At 40.2% G+C, this 12,482-nt stretch overlaps 2 protein-coding genes across 3 annotated transcripts; one reads left to right on the top strand and one right to left on the bottom strand.

The window, feature by feature from the left end:
* The first annotated feature begins 8,318 nt into the window (after positions 1–8,318).
* Positions 8,319–10,037, top strand: LOC21396334. Of its 2 annotated transcripts, none has more exons than XM_024167950.1 (7): positions 8,319–8,431; positions 8,592–8,718; positions 8,824–8,837; positions 8,978–9,088; positions 9,248–9,340; positions 9,601–9,707; positions 9,854–10,037. In XM_024167950.1, exons 1-7 carry the CDS (start codon positions 8,340–8,342, stop codon positions 9,976–9,978), a joined length of 669 nt encoding a protein of 222 aa, XP_024023718.1. In that variant the 5' UTR covers positions 8,319–8,339; the 3' UTR covers positions 9,979–10,037. The 2 variants fall into 2 exon arrangements, with proteins under 2 accessions (XP_024023718.1, XP_010100038.1); XM_010101736.2 differs by having other exon boundaries at positions 8,794–8,837.
* An 88-nt stretch (positions 10,038–10,125) lies between these two features.
* LOC21396333 (light-regulated protein, chloroplastic) lies at positions 10,126–11,247 on the bottom strand. The gene is made up of 3 exons (XM_010101735.2): positions 10,826–11,247; positions 10,516–10,674; positions 10,126–10,410 (listed from the first exon to the last, which is right to left on the bottom strand). Exons 1-3 carry the CDS (start codon positions 11,005–11,007, stop codon positions 10,335–10,337), a joined length of 417 nt encoding a protein of 138 aa, XP_010100037.1. The 5' UTR covers positions 11,008–11,247; the 3' UTR covers positions 10,126–10,334.
* Positions 11,248–12,482: the final 1,235 nt, after the last annotated feature.

The raw sequence follows: 12,482 nt of genomic DNA, 5'->3' as shown, positions 1-12,482 counted from the left end.
GGATGACTCCACTCATCCATTACCTAATGGATGCACAACTGCTGAACGACAAAGACGAAGCCAGACGGATCAGGTATAGAGCTACTAGGTACTTATTGTACGACGGCTTGCTCTACCAACGAGGCTACTCAACCCCTCTATAGCGGTGCTTGGATGATGCCGAAGCCTAGAAGGTCCTCCACGAAATCCATGAGGGAGTCTGTGGTAACAACACTGGAGGGCAGTCTCTGGCCCTAAAGGTTTTAAGGCAAGGATACTACTGACCCACGCTAAAAAAGGATGCTTTTCAATACGCCCGGCGTTGCGATAAATGCCAAAGGTATGCCACAATTCCTAGGGCACCCCCAGAAAATTTAACTTCCATTCTCAGCCCTTGGCCTTTCACCAAATGGGGGGTTGACCTGATCGGGCCGTTACATCTTGCAACTGGAGGATTTAAGTTTGCAATCGTTGTGGTAGACTACTACACAAAGTGGGCAGAGGCAAAGGATCTAACTACAACCACGGAAGCGGCCTGCACCAAATTCATATGGGACAACATCGTATGCAGGTTTGGGGTTCCCCACTCAATAATATCCGACAACGGAAAGTAGTTCGACAACGCCTCAACACGCAAATTCTGTGATAGCTTAGGCATCTGGAAAGACTTCTCGGCGCCGATCCATCCACAATCAAAAGGACAAGTCGAGGCGGTCAAAAAGATACTAAAGTATACCCTCAAAAAAAGACTTGACGACCTGAAGGGGAGATGGGCCGAGGAACTTCCCAAGGTCCTATGGGCATACCGAACGACAAGCCGAACCACTACGGGTGAAACACCCTTCTCCATGGCATATGGCGTCGAAGTAGTGCTCCCCATAGAAATTGAAACGCTGACTCTAAGAACCGTAATCCATAACGACGATGACAACGCGGAGGGCATGAACGGAGAACTCGACTTATTGGAAGAAAAAAGGCTCGACTCCCAACTACGTCTCGCCGTCTATCAGCAAAGAAAAGCGCGATACTACAATAAGAAGGTTCGGCAGAGAAGGTTCATCCCAGGAGACTTAGTGTTAAAAAGGGTAACGTAGAGCACGAAGCCCAAAAATACTGGCCCACTGGGCTCAACTTGAGAAGGGCCCTACCGCATAAGGGAAGTACTACGCCCCAGTACCTATATTCTGGAGACCCTCGACGGCAAAAGGATTCAACACCCGTGGAATGCAGAACAGCTAAGGCTGTACTACCAATAATGTATGAAATTCTTACATATCTCAATTGTACATTTTTTATAAATTGAATAAATTGATGTATTTGCAGAAAGAAAAGAATTCACCCATTAATAACATGTCCGCTTTAAAAACCAAGGTTATATTAAACAGACATGGGGGGACAGGGGTCCACGGATCACTAAAAAATGACACGACAACCCCAAGGGGTGCAATCAGCGTCAAATCCTCCAAGGAGGAAAGACGAGAACTTAGTAAAATTCCAAGGGATTTTCTAAGACAATAACCCCAAGGGGTACAATCGACGTCAAATCCTCCAAGGAGGAAACACGAGAACTTAGCAAAATTCCAAGGAATTTTCTAACACAATGACCCCAAGGGGTACAATCGACGTCAAATCCTCCAAGGAGGAAAGACGAGAACTTAGCAAAATTCCAAGGAATTTTCTAAGACGACGACCCGAAGGGGTGCAATCGATGACAAATCCTCCAAGGGGGAAAGACGAGGACTTAGCAAAATTCCAAGGAATTTTCTAAGACGACGACCCCAAGGGGTACGATCGACGTCAAATCCTTCAGAAAGGAAAGGCAAAGACTTAGTAAAATTCTAATGAGTTTTCTAAGAAAGCAGCAATTGCAAATCAAGGTATAAATTAAATCTGTTGTCTTTCATATATATATAAGGAGCAGATAAAATAAAAGATGTCCGAATCAACAATAAAGTTACAAACAAAAGGGAGACAGGCAAAAATCATTCAGGCCTCGCCGCCAGCTGCTGATTCTTCACCGTCACCAGGCGGGGAAACGTTGTCATCACCAGCAGGAGGATGAGAGTTATAAAGGAAGCTCAAGTCCCACTCAGGACGCTCTTTTTTTATCAGGTCGACAATTTGTTGACCCGCAGATTGAAAATCCCTGGTGCGGATGTCAGTGAGCTCCTGAGAAGCCTTGAACTCCTCAATGATCTCGGCGCGCCTGGCGTCGAAAGCAAATGCAGCTTCTGCCTCAACTTCCCTCTTCCCATCAGTCTTCCCCTCAGCAAAACGCTTATCCGCTTCCCCTGCCGCTTCAGACAACTTTTTGTCAGACAGGTCTGCCCGCTCTGTGAGACTCGCGACCTCAGCTTTCAACTTTAGTAGTTCATCTTCCAAACTAGCCAGCTTTGCCAAGGCCACGTCCCTCTTCTCGACGGCATCATCTAGATTCTTTTTGGTGTCAGAAACAAGGGACTGAAGCTTGGCTTCCACTTCGTCCATTTCATTTTTACGCTCCTCAACCTTGACAAGGTCAAGGAGGTTAAGGATGGAAAGGACCAGGCTCTGAAAAGTTGAAGGTCAGGAAGACAGAAATGCAGAACGACGAGTAAAAAAAAACTCTTACGTGGATTTGGAAGGAAATCTGTTTTCGCTGACGGTCAACTAAGGAAGATTGGGCGGCAGTAACCCAATGTGGCTCGAGAAAAGACTCATAGAGAGCCTGAAAGACGAGGGAGAAGCGAGGAGGAAGTTTCAGCATCGCCCCAATCTCGGCATCAGATATATCTGGGACTTGGAACTTGGGGTCCATAATTTTAGCCACCGGAATAAGCACGCGCTCTCTCGGCGCCAGCAGAATGTCGACGTCAGGAATAAGGACCGTCGGCGTCCACGTTTCTACAACCAGCATTTTTTCCTTTCACCTCTTTTTCCGCACAAGATCCGCCTCCGACCCCGAAGGACCCTTGGTCTTCCTGCACCTTGGAACGTGGGAAGAAGAGCTAGCTTTCTCTTTTCCCTTCGACGGGGGCGGTTGGCTAGGCGGGGGCTGTTGGTGGCTGCTGACTCGGCCCAGATTGCTGGCTTCCAAGAAGTTGAATCCTCAAAGACGCCATTTCTACAAGAAACAACGAGATTAAGATATATTCAGCAATTGAAAAGCCCAAGTTACAATAAAGAAGGGCGTCAAAAGTAAAAGATACCTTCGTCGTTTAGGTGAAAGTATTGACGGACGGCGTCTAAATCGGTAGGGTCTGGGAGATCAAGGATTAAACCAGCGTCGCGAAGGTTTTTCGCGGTCAAAAGCGTTTCGATATGGCGAGCCTCTGACGAATAAGAGAAAGCCTTTTCAATCCTCGCTAAGCTGTTGCCAGAAAACTTCAGCCGATCCTGGTTAACTGAAGGATAGAAGATAATCAGCATATGAACGGAAATAGGCGAAGTAAAATAAAGGGAAATCAAAATCCTCACCCATGTTTCCAAACGCCGCATACACCTGCCTTCGGCGCGGTAGGCGGTCGTTAGGGTGAAAATTGAAAGGCCCGTGAATCATGGAGAACATGGGCTTCCACCCATGTGACGACGAGGGAATGCCCAGTATAAGCTTCCCGAATATGGGCTGAGACCTCCCATGACCGCTCAAAAAATACCACCCCTCACACTTGACAACGTGGCATAACTTATACATAAATCGGAACTCATCTACGGGGAGTTCCATATCGAATTGCTGGTGCCATAAAATCCAGGCACCGGCGAAGCAGTACCAGAATTTTGGCGCCAGCTGAACAGGGGAGATGCCGTAAAAATGGCAGTAGTCCTTTACAAAGGGATGAACTGGGAGGGTCATGCCTGCCGTAACCGCTCTAGTATAGACCGGAAGGTATCCGGTCGGCGGCATGCTGGTTCTAAAATGCACATCCGGAATAAGGTATTCGAACCACTTCCCGTCAATGCATCCTTCCTTCACAGCCCGGATGATATCTTTGTTCCGGACCCTCGACGCCACAACATCGGCTGTGAAGAAAGGCCTATCCGGCTCACCACTCGTGGCAGCCAGGGGGGCATCTACCGTCGAGGCAGCCACCCCGCCTACTCTGCCCCCGGTGAAGGGGATCCGTTCAACTATCTCATCCAGAAACCGTTCGACGCTACCGAATTAACTTCCGAAGTCGTCGCCCGGCTCATATCTTTCTCCAACATCTTCAGTGTCCCTCAGCACGGAGTCGACGCTGGAAGACGAAGAAGACCATGAAATCTCCACCATAGAGGGGGGTCTGGACGGACGACAGGAGAATTCTCTCGGCTGGGGGAACTTTGGGCCATTGTTCTGGTGATTAAAAAGACAAGAAGCTAAGTTAAAACCCTGACGTCGAGAGGAAGAAAGGATGGTTATTCTAAACGACGACAACTCAAAACGCCTCGACTTGACGTCGACCATTCATATGGGAATGGTAACGGCGAGTGCTCATAGGATTCCAGGTTCCCCAGAACCCATAAACCGGACGCACACAGACAGCAAAGATATGATATCCACAGCGGAAAAACAAAACGGGGTAAGTCTCCCTAACTTCTACATTCCGCACATTCTTTAGACATAAACACATAGTTCAAACGAAAAGAATAGAAGGAGCCCGTGTATGAGAAAAGCGGACAGAGGGTGGAAAGGCTTACCGATGAAGAAGGATTCCCGGGAAAGTCTGGAAGAAAGAACGGTTGCGCGATACGCCTCGAAGAGCAAGAAGCACGAACCGGAGGTAAGAGAGGGAGGAGTCCGTCGGAGAAGGCGACAGTCCAACAGGTGCGAAGAGAGTTTGAAGTCTTGAAAAAATGGCTCTCGAGTTCGTAGAGGGCATTTAAAGGAACGGACGTCCTCGACCCTGACCGTCAAATGAAGATTTTAAACAAATCCAACGGCAAGGGAATCCTACCCGGATCTAACGGTGATAAAAGAGGGCGGGAAGCAGAGAGGTCGCGATCCAAGGGCCCATTTTCGTCCTTTCAAAATAAGGCCGTACGTTATCATGAGAAATCAATCGACGCGATAATTGCGTCCCCCGAAGGAAATCCGAAGCGCCCAGGCCATCATTTCAAACGGAGGCTCGGGACCGGTTTCCCACACCCAAAGCACGGAAGGACAACCGAACCTAAGTCTGAGGCCGCCCAAAAGGAGCCCTCGACCTGGGGGGTAGCTGTCATGTGGGGAAATGTGACGGACACGTGGACAGACGATAATGCGACACGTGGTCCTGACCACTCCCCACCAAGCAAAAAACCCTCGATGTCTACGGACCTCTCCTATCCCGTTGGACAGCGCGAAGCCCAAATTAGGACGACGATCCCTTATGGCGTCGACAGATTGCGCCGTAGGCACGAAGATCCCTCGGCTGCAGAAAGGATCCAAAGTGGGCGATTAGGCCAAGCCGCGCTGACGACGAGGGGAACGTTCTTTAGAAGACGTGACGAGTTGCGTGCTTAAGTGGAAAACGTCTGCAGGCATTAATTACAAGCTCTCAAACCGCCCCACATAGGGGACAGAAAAGTATTACGGAGAAGCACATAGCCATAATAGGAGACTAATTAGCTGAGTGAACAGTGCTTATTAGTGGGCTATGTCTTGGCTTACCGAGGAAGGGCACTTGAGTGCTCCCACCTAGAAAGGGAACCCCCTGAACGAAAGAAGCCCAGTATAAAAGGAGGAAGACCCCCAGTGAGGCAGGGGTTGAGAAATTAAAAAGAAAAGGAGATTGAAGAAGAGCAATGGCTGTAAATTATTACCTTCTAAACATAAATACAAAGTCACAGTGGATGTAGCTCTCGTTTTATAGAGTGAACTACTATAAAAATTCATGGTGTCATTTGTCCATGTATAATTTAGTTAACACACAAATACACATGTTCAATAAATCCACACACGTTTAATACACCCACGGCCGGTAAACTAAAAAAAAATTAAGAGGTAACCCGATTAATTTTTTATTGATAAAATTTGACCGTCAACAGGTTTTATGATTTATAAAGGGAAAATGTCAATGTCTCTGGATATGGAACGGGGAGAAGATGAGTGGTTATGGAGAAAGCCAGAAACTTGCTGCTGTAGATAAGGGCCTTAATGGCACTGCCATAAACAGAAAAGTTAACAATGTGTGCGTGCGTGCATAAAATTCTCAGCAATATATTTATTTATTTATATATAAGTGCATAGGATAAAAGTTACTATTTTAAGCTGGAAAATGAGGGATGGCGGTCTTGTAAATATGATTAAAAAAGTAATTTATTGTTAAGTGTGTTTGTTTAATAAAATTAAAATAACACATGTCAAATAGATAAGATAGTATTTGAAAGAGAATCTATATAGTGCATAGGATAAAAGTTACTATTTTAAACTGGAAAATGAGGGATGGCGGGGTTGTAAATATGATTAAAAAAAGTAATTTATTGTTAAGTGTGTTTGTTTAATAAAATTAAAATGACACATGTCAAATAGATAAGATAGTATTTGAAAGAGAATCTATATTTAACATTCCTCGTGTGTATATATATATATATATATATATATAAATCTATACATATATTTTCTATTTTTTTTTGTTAATTACACATTTTTTTATTATTTTGATGTGATCTTATAGGTCCCGTTCATTTCACCGATTTGAGTTTTGCTATAGTTAAAAGCTCTCAGAAACACTCACATCTAACTTTTTTATTACAGTAAAAAGCTCTCATATAAAATCATATATCAACTCAAATTAAAAACTTGAATCAGCGAACTAAACGGGCTCATAACCACATACCACTAGTAAAAGAAGCTTTTTATAAGGAAAAAATGAATAAAATATGATATTATTATATAATTACACTATGAGCTCATTTATTTCACCAATTTGAGTTTTTAGTTTTAAATTTTTACAGTTAAAAACTCTCATAAAATGCTACATCTAATTTTTTCAGTTACAGTTAAAAACTCTTAAAAAATATCACATTTTAACTCAAATTAAAAACTCAAATCTATAAAATGAATAAGACCTGTATCTTCCAAAACTAGGAATCTACATCTGAAAACACCTTCGAAGTTGGCACCCCTTGTTTTGCCAGCTAGATATGCATGGACATAGGTTTAAGGGAGAAAATAAAAAGAGCAACCTTTCTAATTATATCGTAAGATTGTTTCTCTTTTTCTTTTCAGAATTTTTTCTACAGGCCTCCTCAGTAATAATGTCAATTTCTAATTATGGGATATAATAAAAATTACATTATATTAAAAAATATGTAAGAAATAATTTTTAATATAGATATAACAGTTAAAAAATAAATAACTATCTACATTTTTTTTTTTTCATGAAACTCCCTTTTTTTTTTTTTTTGTTGGAACAAACATTACTTTGGATTTTAGTCCCCACTTTTTTATCCGTTCAATCACTTTATTCTTTAGCAAACGAAAAGAAAAACAAGAAAAATAACTTTATTGATCTGGATCGATATATTCATGTCTTTTATTTTTACTTTTATTATTATTATTTGCCTTCATATACTAGAAGGATCATAGACATTGGTGATGCAAGAATATTCTCAAATATTTTACACGTGTACAGTTGATTTAAGTTTTATAAACAAGTTAGTGTACGAATTAGTGATGGTAATAATCATGTAATAACGAAGGTATTTTAGAAAAGCGCTGAAATTAGTTTTTAGTCACATATCAATAAATGAGTAAATAGATTGATCATTTGTATTTAATGCAACAATGGAGGATATTTGACAGAGAGATTCATTCTCTTTCTTGATTTAAATCATGATTCATGATTCGCTATAATATTTTCTCTCATAAAAAATTTACATAAATCAAAATTAATTCAAATCACATAATTTAAATCTTCTAACTAAATATCTTTATACACAATTTTGTTTTCTTAATACTATTATCATTATTAATAATACATAGATTGAACCAAATCACCAATGGAGGTGTGTGTAAAAGTCAATATAAAATAAATAATATAATTATGAGAACCAGAGTGCTACTACTTATGACCTGTTTTCTGCCATGCAGAGTACAGTAACTTACGTACGTCGTACCACTATTTAATTAGGCTGTGCCTCTGTCTGCTGTGTAATCAATTTACCTCACTATGCGGACTTTCTTTCATTTTCGCTCCTTTTTCTTGGACTTTCTCTCCTTTCTTTTGGGCTTCGGCTAGTTCCTCAGCTTACATTGAAAAATGGGCCACACACTGATAGGCCCGTTCGGGCAATGTGAGGCCAAGAAGCAGAGCCCAAACTTGGGGATTTGGACAGAGGAGCCCAAAAAGAAAAGAAAAGAGAAATGTTGGTTTTGAGTTGCAGAGAATGGAGTGGGAACGGTGAAGAAGAAGAAGAAGATGGTTGAGAGATTCTTCTCAACGAGGCAAATGGAGGACCGTTCTCACTCTCACTCTCATCCAATTATGCTTCTTTCGGGTCCTCCTTCCAGGTACACTCGCTTTCCTTTCCTTTCCTTTTCATTCCACTCTGAGACTGATATTTATATATACATATACATTTATATATATATATATATATATTTAATTTGGTTGTGTGTGTGTGTGTATAGATATATATGTGTATGTATACTGAAAATGAATGAATTGCAGTGGAAAAACGTCTCTGCTATTCCAGTATGCATACAACTCGGCGACCCAGACGAGCTTTAGTCATCAAAACGTGCTCTTCATTTGCAACCGCCGCAACTTAGAATCCAACCCACCTTTTCTCTCTCAGGTCACCTATTTATCTTCCCTCCCCCCTCTTTGTTTTGGTTGTAAAATTGTTTCTATTTTTTCTTCAATTTTTCAGGATGTTGATCCATCCTCGGATACCTTTCAGCACATACAGATGAAGTAAGTGATTACATTACATGAGAAAATTGTATCTAGGACTAGCAGAAAGACAAAACAACAAGTGGGATTTTCATCTTACAAGATATATTATATAATATAATAATAGGTTATGGTATTGGTATTGGTATTGTTAATGATAGGTACGTTGAGGATGATGAAGGCATTAAGAGGTACTTTGCTGCCTTTCACTTGCATAACACATTACCTTCCACCATTATTATTGATGACTTTGGAGATTTCTTTGACGAGAGGTGCCTCTTTCTCTTACTATCAATATGCTAATTCAATAACTAAAGCAAACACTTCTCTTTTTTCTTTTTTTTTCTTTTTTCCCACTTAACTGATCACAATCTTTTGGTTTGATTTTTGTGCTCGATTTTGACATTCTTACATTTTTTTTTTCCCCTAAGGAGCTGCCAAGAGAGATATGGTAATTCGCGTGGAAGAGAATTGGCAATGGTTCGGACGCTTGCTTTATGTCACAATGCCATTATTCACGCGAAGTGAGCTTAACTAGTTATAATTGTTTATCATTTCCACTTACTCTGAGTTGTTAAGTTATTTATGCTTTTAAGGGCAAATCCTTTTATGGAATAGAATCTGACTAGGAATATAATGTGGATCATTTATTCCGATTTCAATGTTTGGTTGAACATTAGAATTAACACCGATTTTACAATTGTCATGTTTGGTGCCACTGGAATGGTCGTTCCATCAAACCATACTTGTACTTACTGCTTTGAATCTTGAATGCAATGTGCAGTGAAACAAGACCCTGCAAGCTTCTGCTGTCGGATACGCACCGCGGAGACTCCCTGAGGTTGCTCTTCATCTACAAGAGATGGGTTTCCACCATCTTTACAATTAAAGGTTTGTTTGCGTTTTAGAAAGAAAATGTTCTTTTTTGTATGTTATATACCTTCTAAAGTCAGGGACTTTTTTTTTTTTTTTTTTTTAAAATGGAACATTCTGTTCTAGCAACATGATAAAGAGCTTGTTGGTTGTTTTTGCTGAAGGTGATGGCTCTGGCTCGTTTATTCTGAAAAGTAATAGCAGCTCGGAGTCGAAGAGAACTGCCAAGTACACCATTGCTCTACATTATTTGTGTTTAGAGGGAATCACTGAAGATTGTGAACAATAAAAGATTGTGACAACACCAAATCTATCCAGGTTTCAATGGAAAAAAAAAAATTACTTTCTCAATTCTATCGTACAATTGTGATTTCTGATCTTGTTAAAATTCTTGTGCTGTCTGATGTACATGTCCTTTAGATATAGCTATGTGATATTTTGTAAATTCAGTTCAGCTTTGGCTTGTTTCTACTAGTTTTAGCTTCTTAGCTGCTGACTAGTCTGAACTTTTATTCATAATATGATCAAGTTTTTGACATACAAATTATTTAGTGAATATTCACAAAACCAAAGTCCAGCATCAACAAAACTAAGAGCAAGAAATAGATACAAGGACTAAAACTTGATTAAGATTAGGATGGTATTTCAGTAAACTCCTGTCTGATACTCGGGCTCGCAGAATTCTCCTCCAAGATCATCACAAGCCTCCCCTGGGAACACCCTGTTGCAACCCAATCATCAATAACCTTATATCCATAACTAGTCCTTTTGTTGTTAGTAATAAGAAAGAAGTGTCAAGTTGAAGTTGGGATTGATGAGATCTTACGTCTTGGGACCGTTGTACTCTAGATATTCTCTGTCAGCAGGCTCCGACGAATCTGTGGAAGCTGTGTTCTTGGGCTGTGGTGTGAGCTTCACTTCAGGATACATTTTGGCATCACAAGTGTCTCCTCCAATTGTCTCACAAGCCTCCGCCGGAAAAACACTGCAATATTGGTACCAACAAAAAAACTCAAGGTTCAATAAAAAGGCAGTGTATAGTTTCCTTTCCTGCTATAACGAAACTAGATCCTCAAGATCTGACGAAAAACAATAATCCAAAAAAGGAAAAGATCAATTCCGAGAATTGGTCTTACGAAGTCACTGAGCTGTAATCAACCGTTGGACTATCATTTGAAGCAACCGTGACCTTGAGTTGGGGAGTCCTGGAGGATTGGAGCTTAGGAATAGAGCTCCAACAACACGGGAAGCCCTGGGATTTGGCGGGCGTGATAAGGCGGATCGGAGGTAGCGTCGGAAGGTTGAGAGCGGCCTGCATTTTGATGGCTTGGTTGGTTGGTTTCCTCAGATGAGATGTGCTATGTGCCTATGTCTAATGGAGAATAGAGATGGTATTGAGATTTAAACTTTAAAACTTTTAGGCACTTGGGCAGTTTGTATGCTAGAGACTTGGATGGATAAGGTGGTGCAAAGATATTTTTTTTTGTGACAAGGAAATAGGATAAGGCTTTTGGATTTCTGTTTGACTTAAAAAATGTGGTGGTGAAGGGGGCTTAAGGGTTATAGAAATGTCTGTGACCATCCTTTGCTTCTGTAATGGACTTCACTGCAATTAGCTCATGTGGTGACAAAAACACACAACAACAATTGTGTTGTGGGTCAAGTACTATTCTGAAAACTACTTTGTTTATCTTTAGCGTCGTCGTCATTGTTGAACTTGAATAGACACTGTTTATATCCCAACTTGTTTTTGTTAATTTTGGAGAGAAGGAAAACAATAGTGTCCAAATCAAATTAGGCGTTTTTTTTTTTTTTTTCTTATTGGTCCGTTTTCTTTCATTATAGATTATAGTTTTAGACAACGAAAAATACACCTAAATATTTAATATCTTTTATCTTATACTTGAGTTTCAATGGAGTGGAGCAGAAAAGTGCTAAATTTTAGCATTAATTCCGTATTTACCTTGATTAGCAAAAAAAAAAAAAATTCCGTATTTACCTTTAATTTGAGGTTTAAAGTTCGAATACAAAAAATTAAATAAACAAACGCTATGAAAGTTGAAAAGCAAGATTTTTTTTTTAATAAATTCTTTTTTTTCTTCATAATATATATATATATATATATATATAATTTACTCCAGTAAGAAAATGAAACAAACCCATTCTGAGGGTAAATAATCATGTTCATATTCATAATCATATTTATATTTACATATTTTACCGATCTTAGCATGCCGACAGTAGATGGTACTTAAAATATAGCACAACACGACAACACAAGCAACAGCCTCCGGAATTTCTTAGCAATAAATAAAGTATATAGTATAAGACATCCTCGGACTGTTTAATTTGATCCTTATATTATAGTATTATAATATATATATATATATATATATGGTGCAAATGTAATTATGAAGCTTGCATTGACAGCTGGAATGGAAGGGCATAAAGGAGAATTAATTGTTCATCCTAATCATACTTTTGAGTTTTGACACAGGCTTTTTGTGATATGCCATCTCTGGTTTGGCCACACATGTATATTGTATGGTTCTCACTCTTTGAGTTCCCTCAACATCCCCACCTGCCTTTCTTTTTCTTTTTTTTCTCTTTTTTTTTTTGTAAAAATAAAAAATAAAAAAATGAAATAAATATCTACCACAATCTTTTCATGCTTCCAAGGCAATTGTACACTGCATGAGGACACACTTTCTGAAAAGACGAACTAGATTAACACAAACCAACCTTTTCCCCCATCTTCCAGAACAGAATCAAGGTAATCAAGGTCATTACACC

The sequence above is a fragment of the Morus notabilis genome, unplaced genomic scaffold, assembly GCF_000414095.1.
Source record: "Morus notabilis unplaced genomic scaffold, ASM41409v2 Scaffold324, whole genome shotgun sequence".
In the NCBI taxonomy this organism is placed as follows: domain Eukaryota; kingdom Viridiplantae; phylum Streptophyta; class Magnoliopsida; order Rosales; family Moraceae; genus Morus; species Morus notabilis.
This window is presented reverse-complemented; position numbering and strand designations above follow the sequence as displayed.

Excerpts from the sequence above, each read along its gene's own strand:
- LOC21396333 (XM_010101735.2), bottom strand. The coding sequence starts at position 11,007 with ATGCAGGCCGCTCTCAACCTTCCGACGCTACCTCCGATCCGCCTTATC. Across the intron at positions 10,675-10,825 it reads GATTACAGCTCAGTGACTTC|TGTTTTTCCGGCGGAGGCTT; the intron begins GTAAGACCAATT and ends CCAATATTGCAG. Across the intron at positions 10,411-10,515 it reads GAGTACAACGGTCCCAAGAC|GGTGTTCCCAGGGGAGGCTT; the intron begins GTAAGATCTCAT and ends GGGTTGCAACAG.
- LOC21396334 (XM_010101736.2), top strand. The coding sequence starts at position 8,340 with ATGGTTGAGAGATTCTTCTCAACGAGGCAAATGGAGGACCGTTCTCAC. Across the intron at positions 8,719-8,793 it reads ACCCACCTTTTCTCTCTCAG|GATGTTGATCCATCCTCGGA; the intron begins GTCACCTATTTA and ends TCAATTTTTCAG. Across the intron at positions 9,341-9,600 it reads AATGCCATTATTCACGCGAA|TGAAACAAGACCCTGCAAGC; the intron begins GTGAGCTTAACT and ends TGCAATGTGCAG.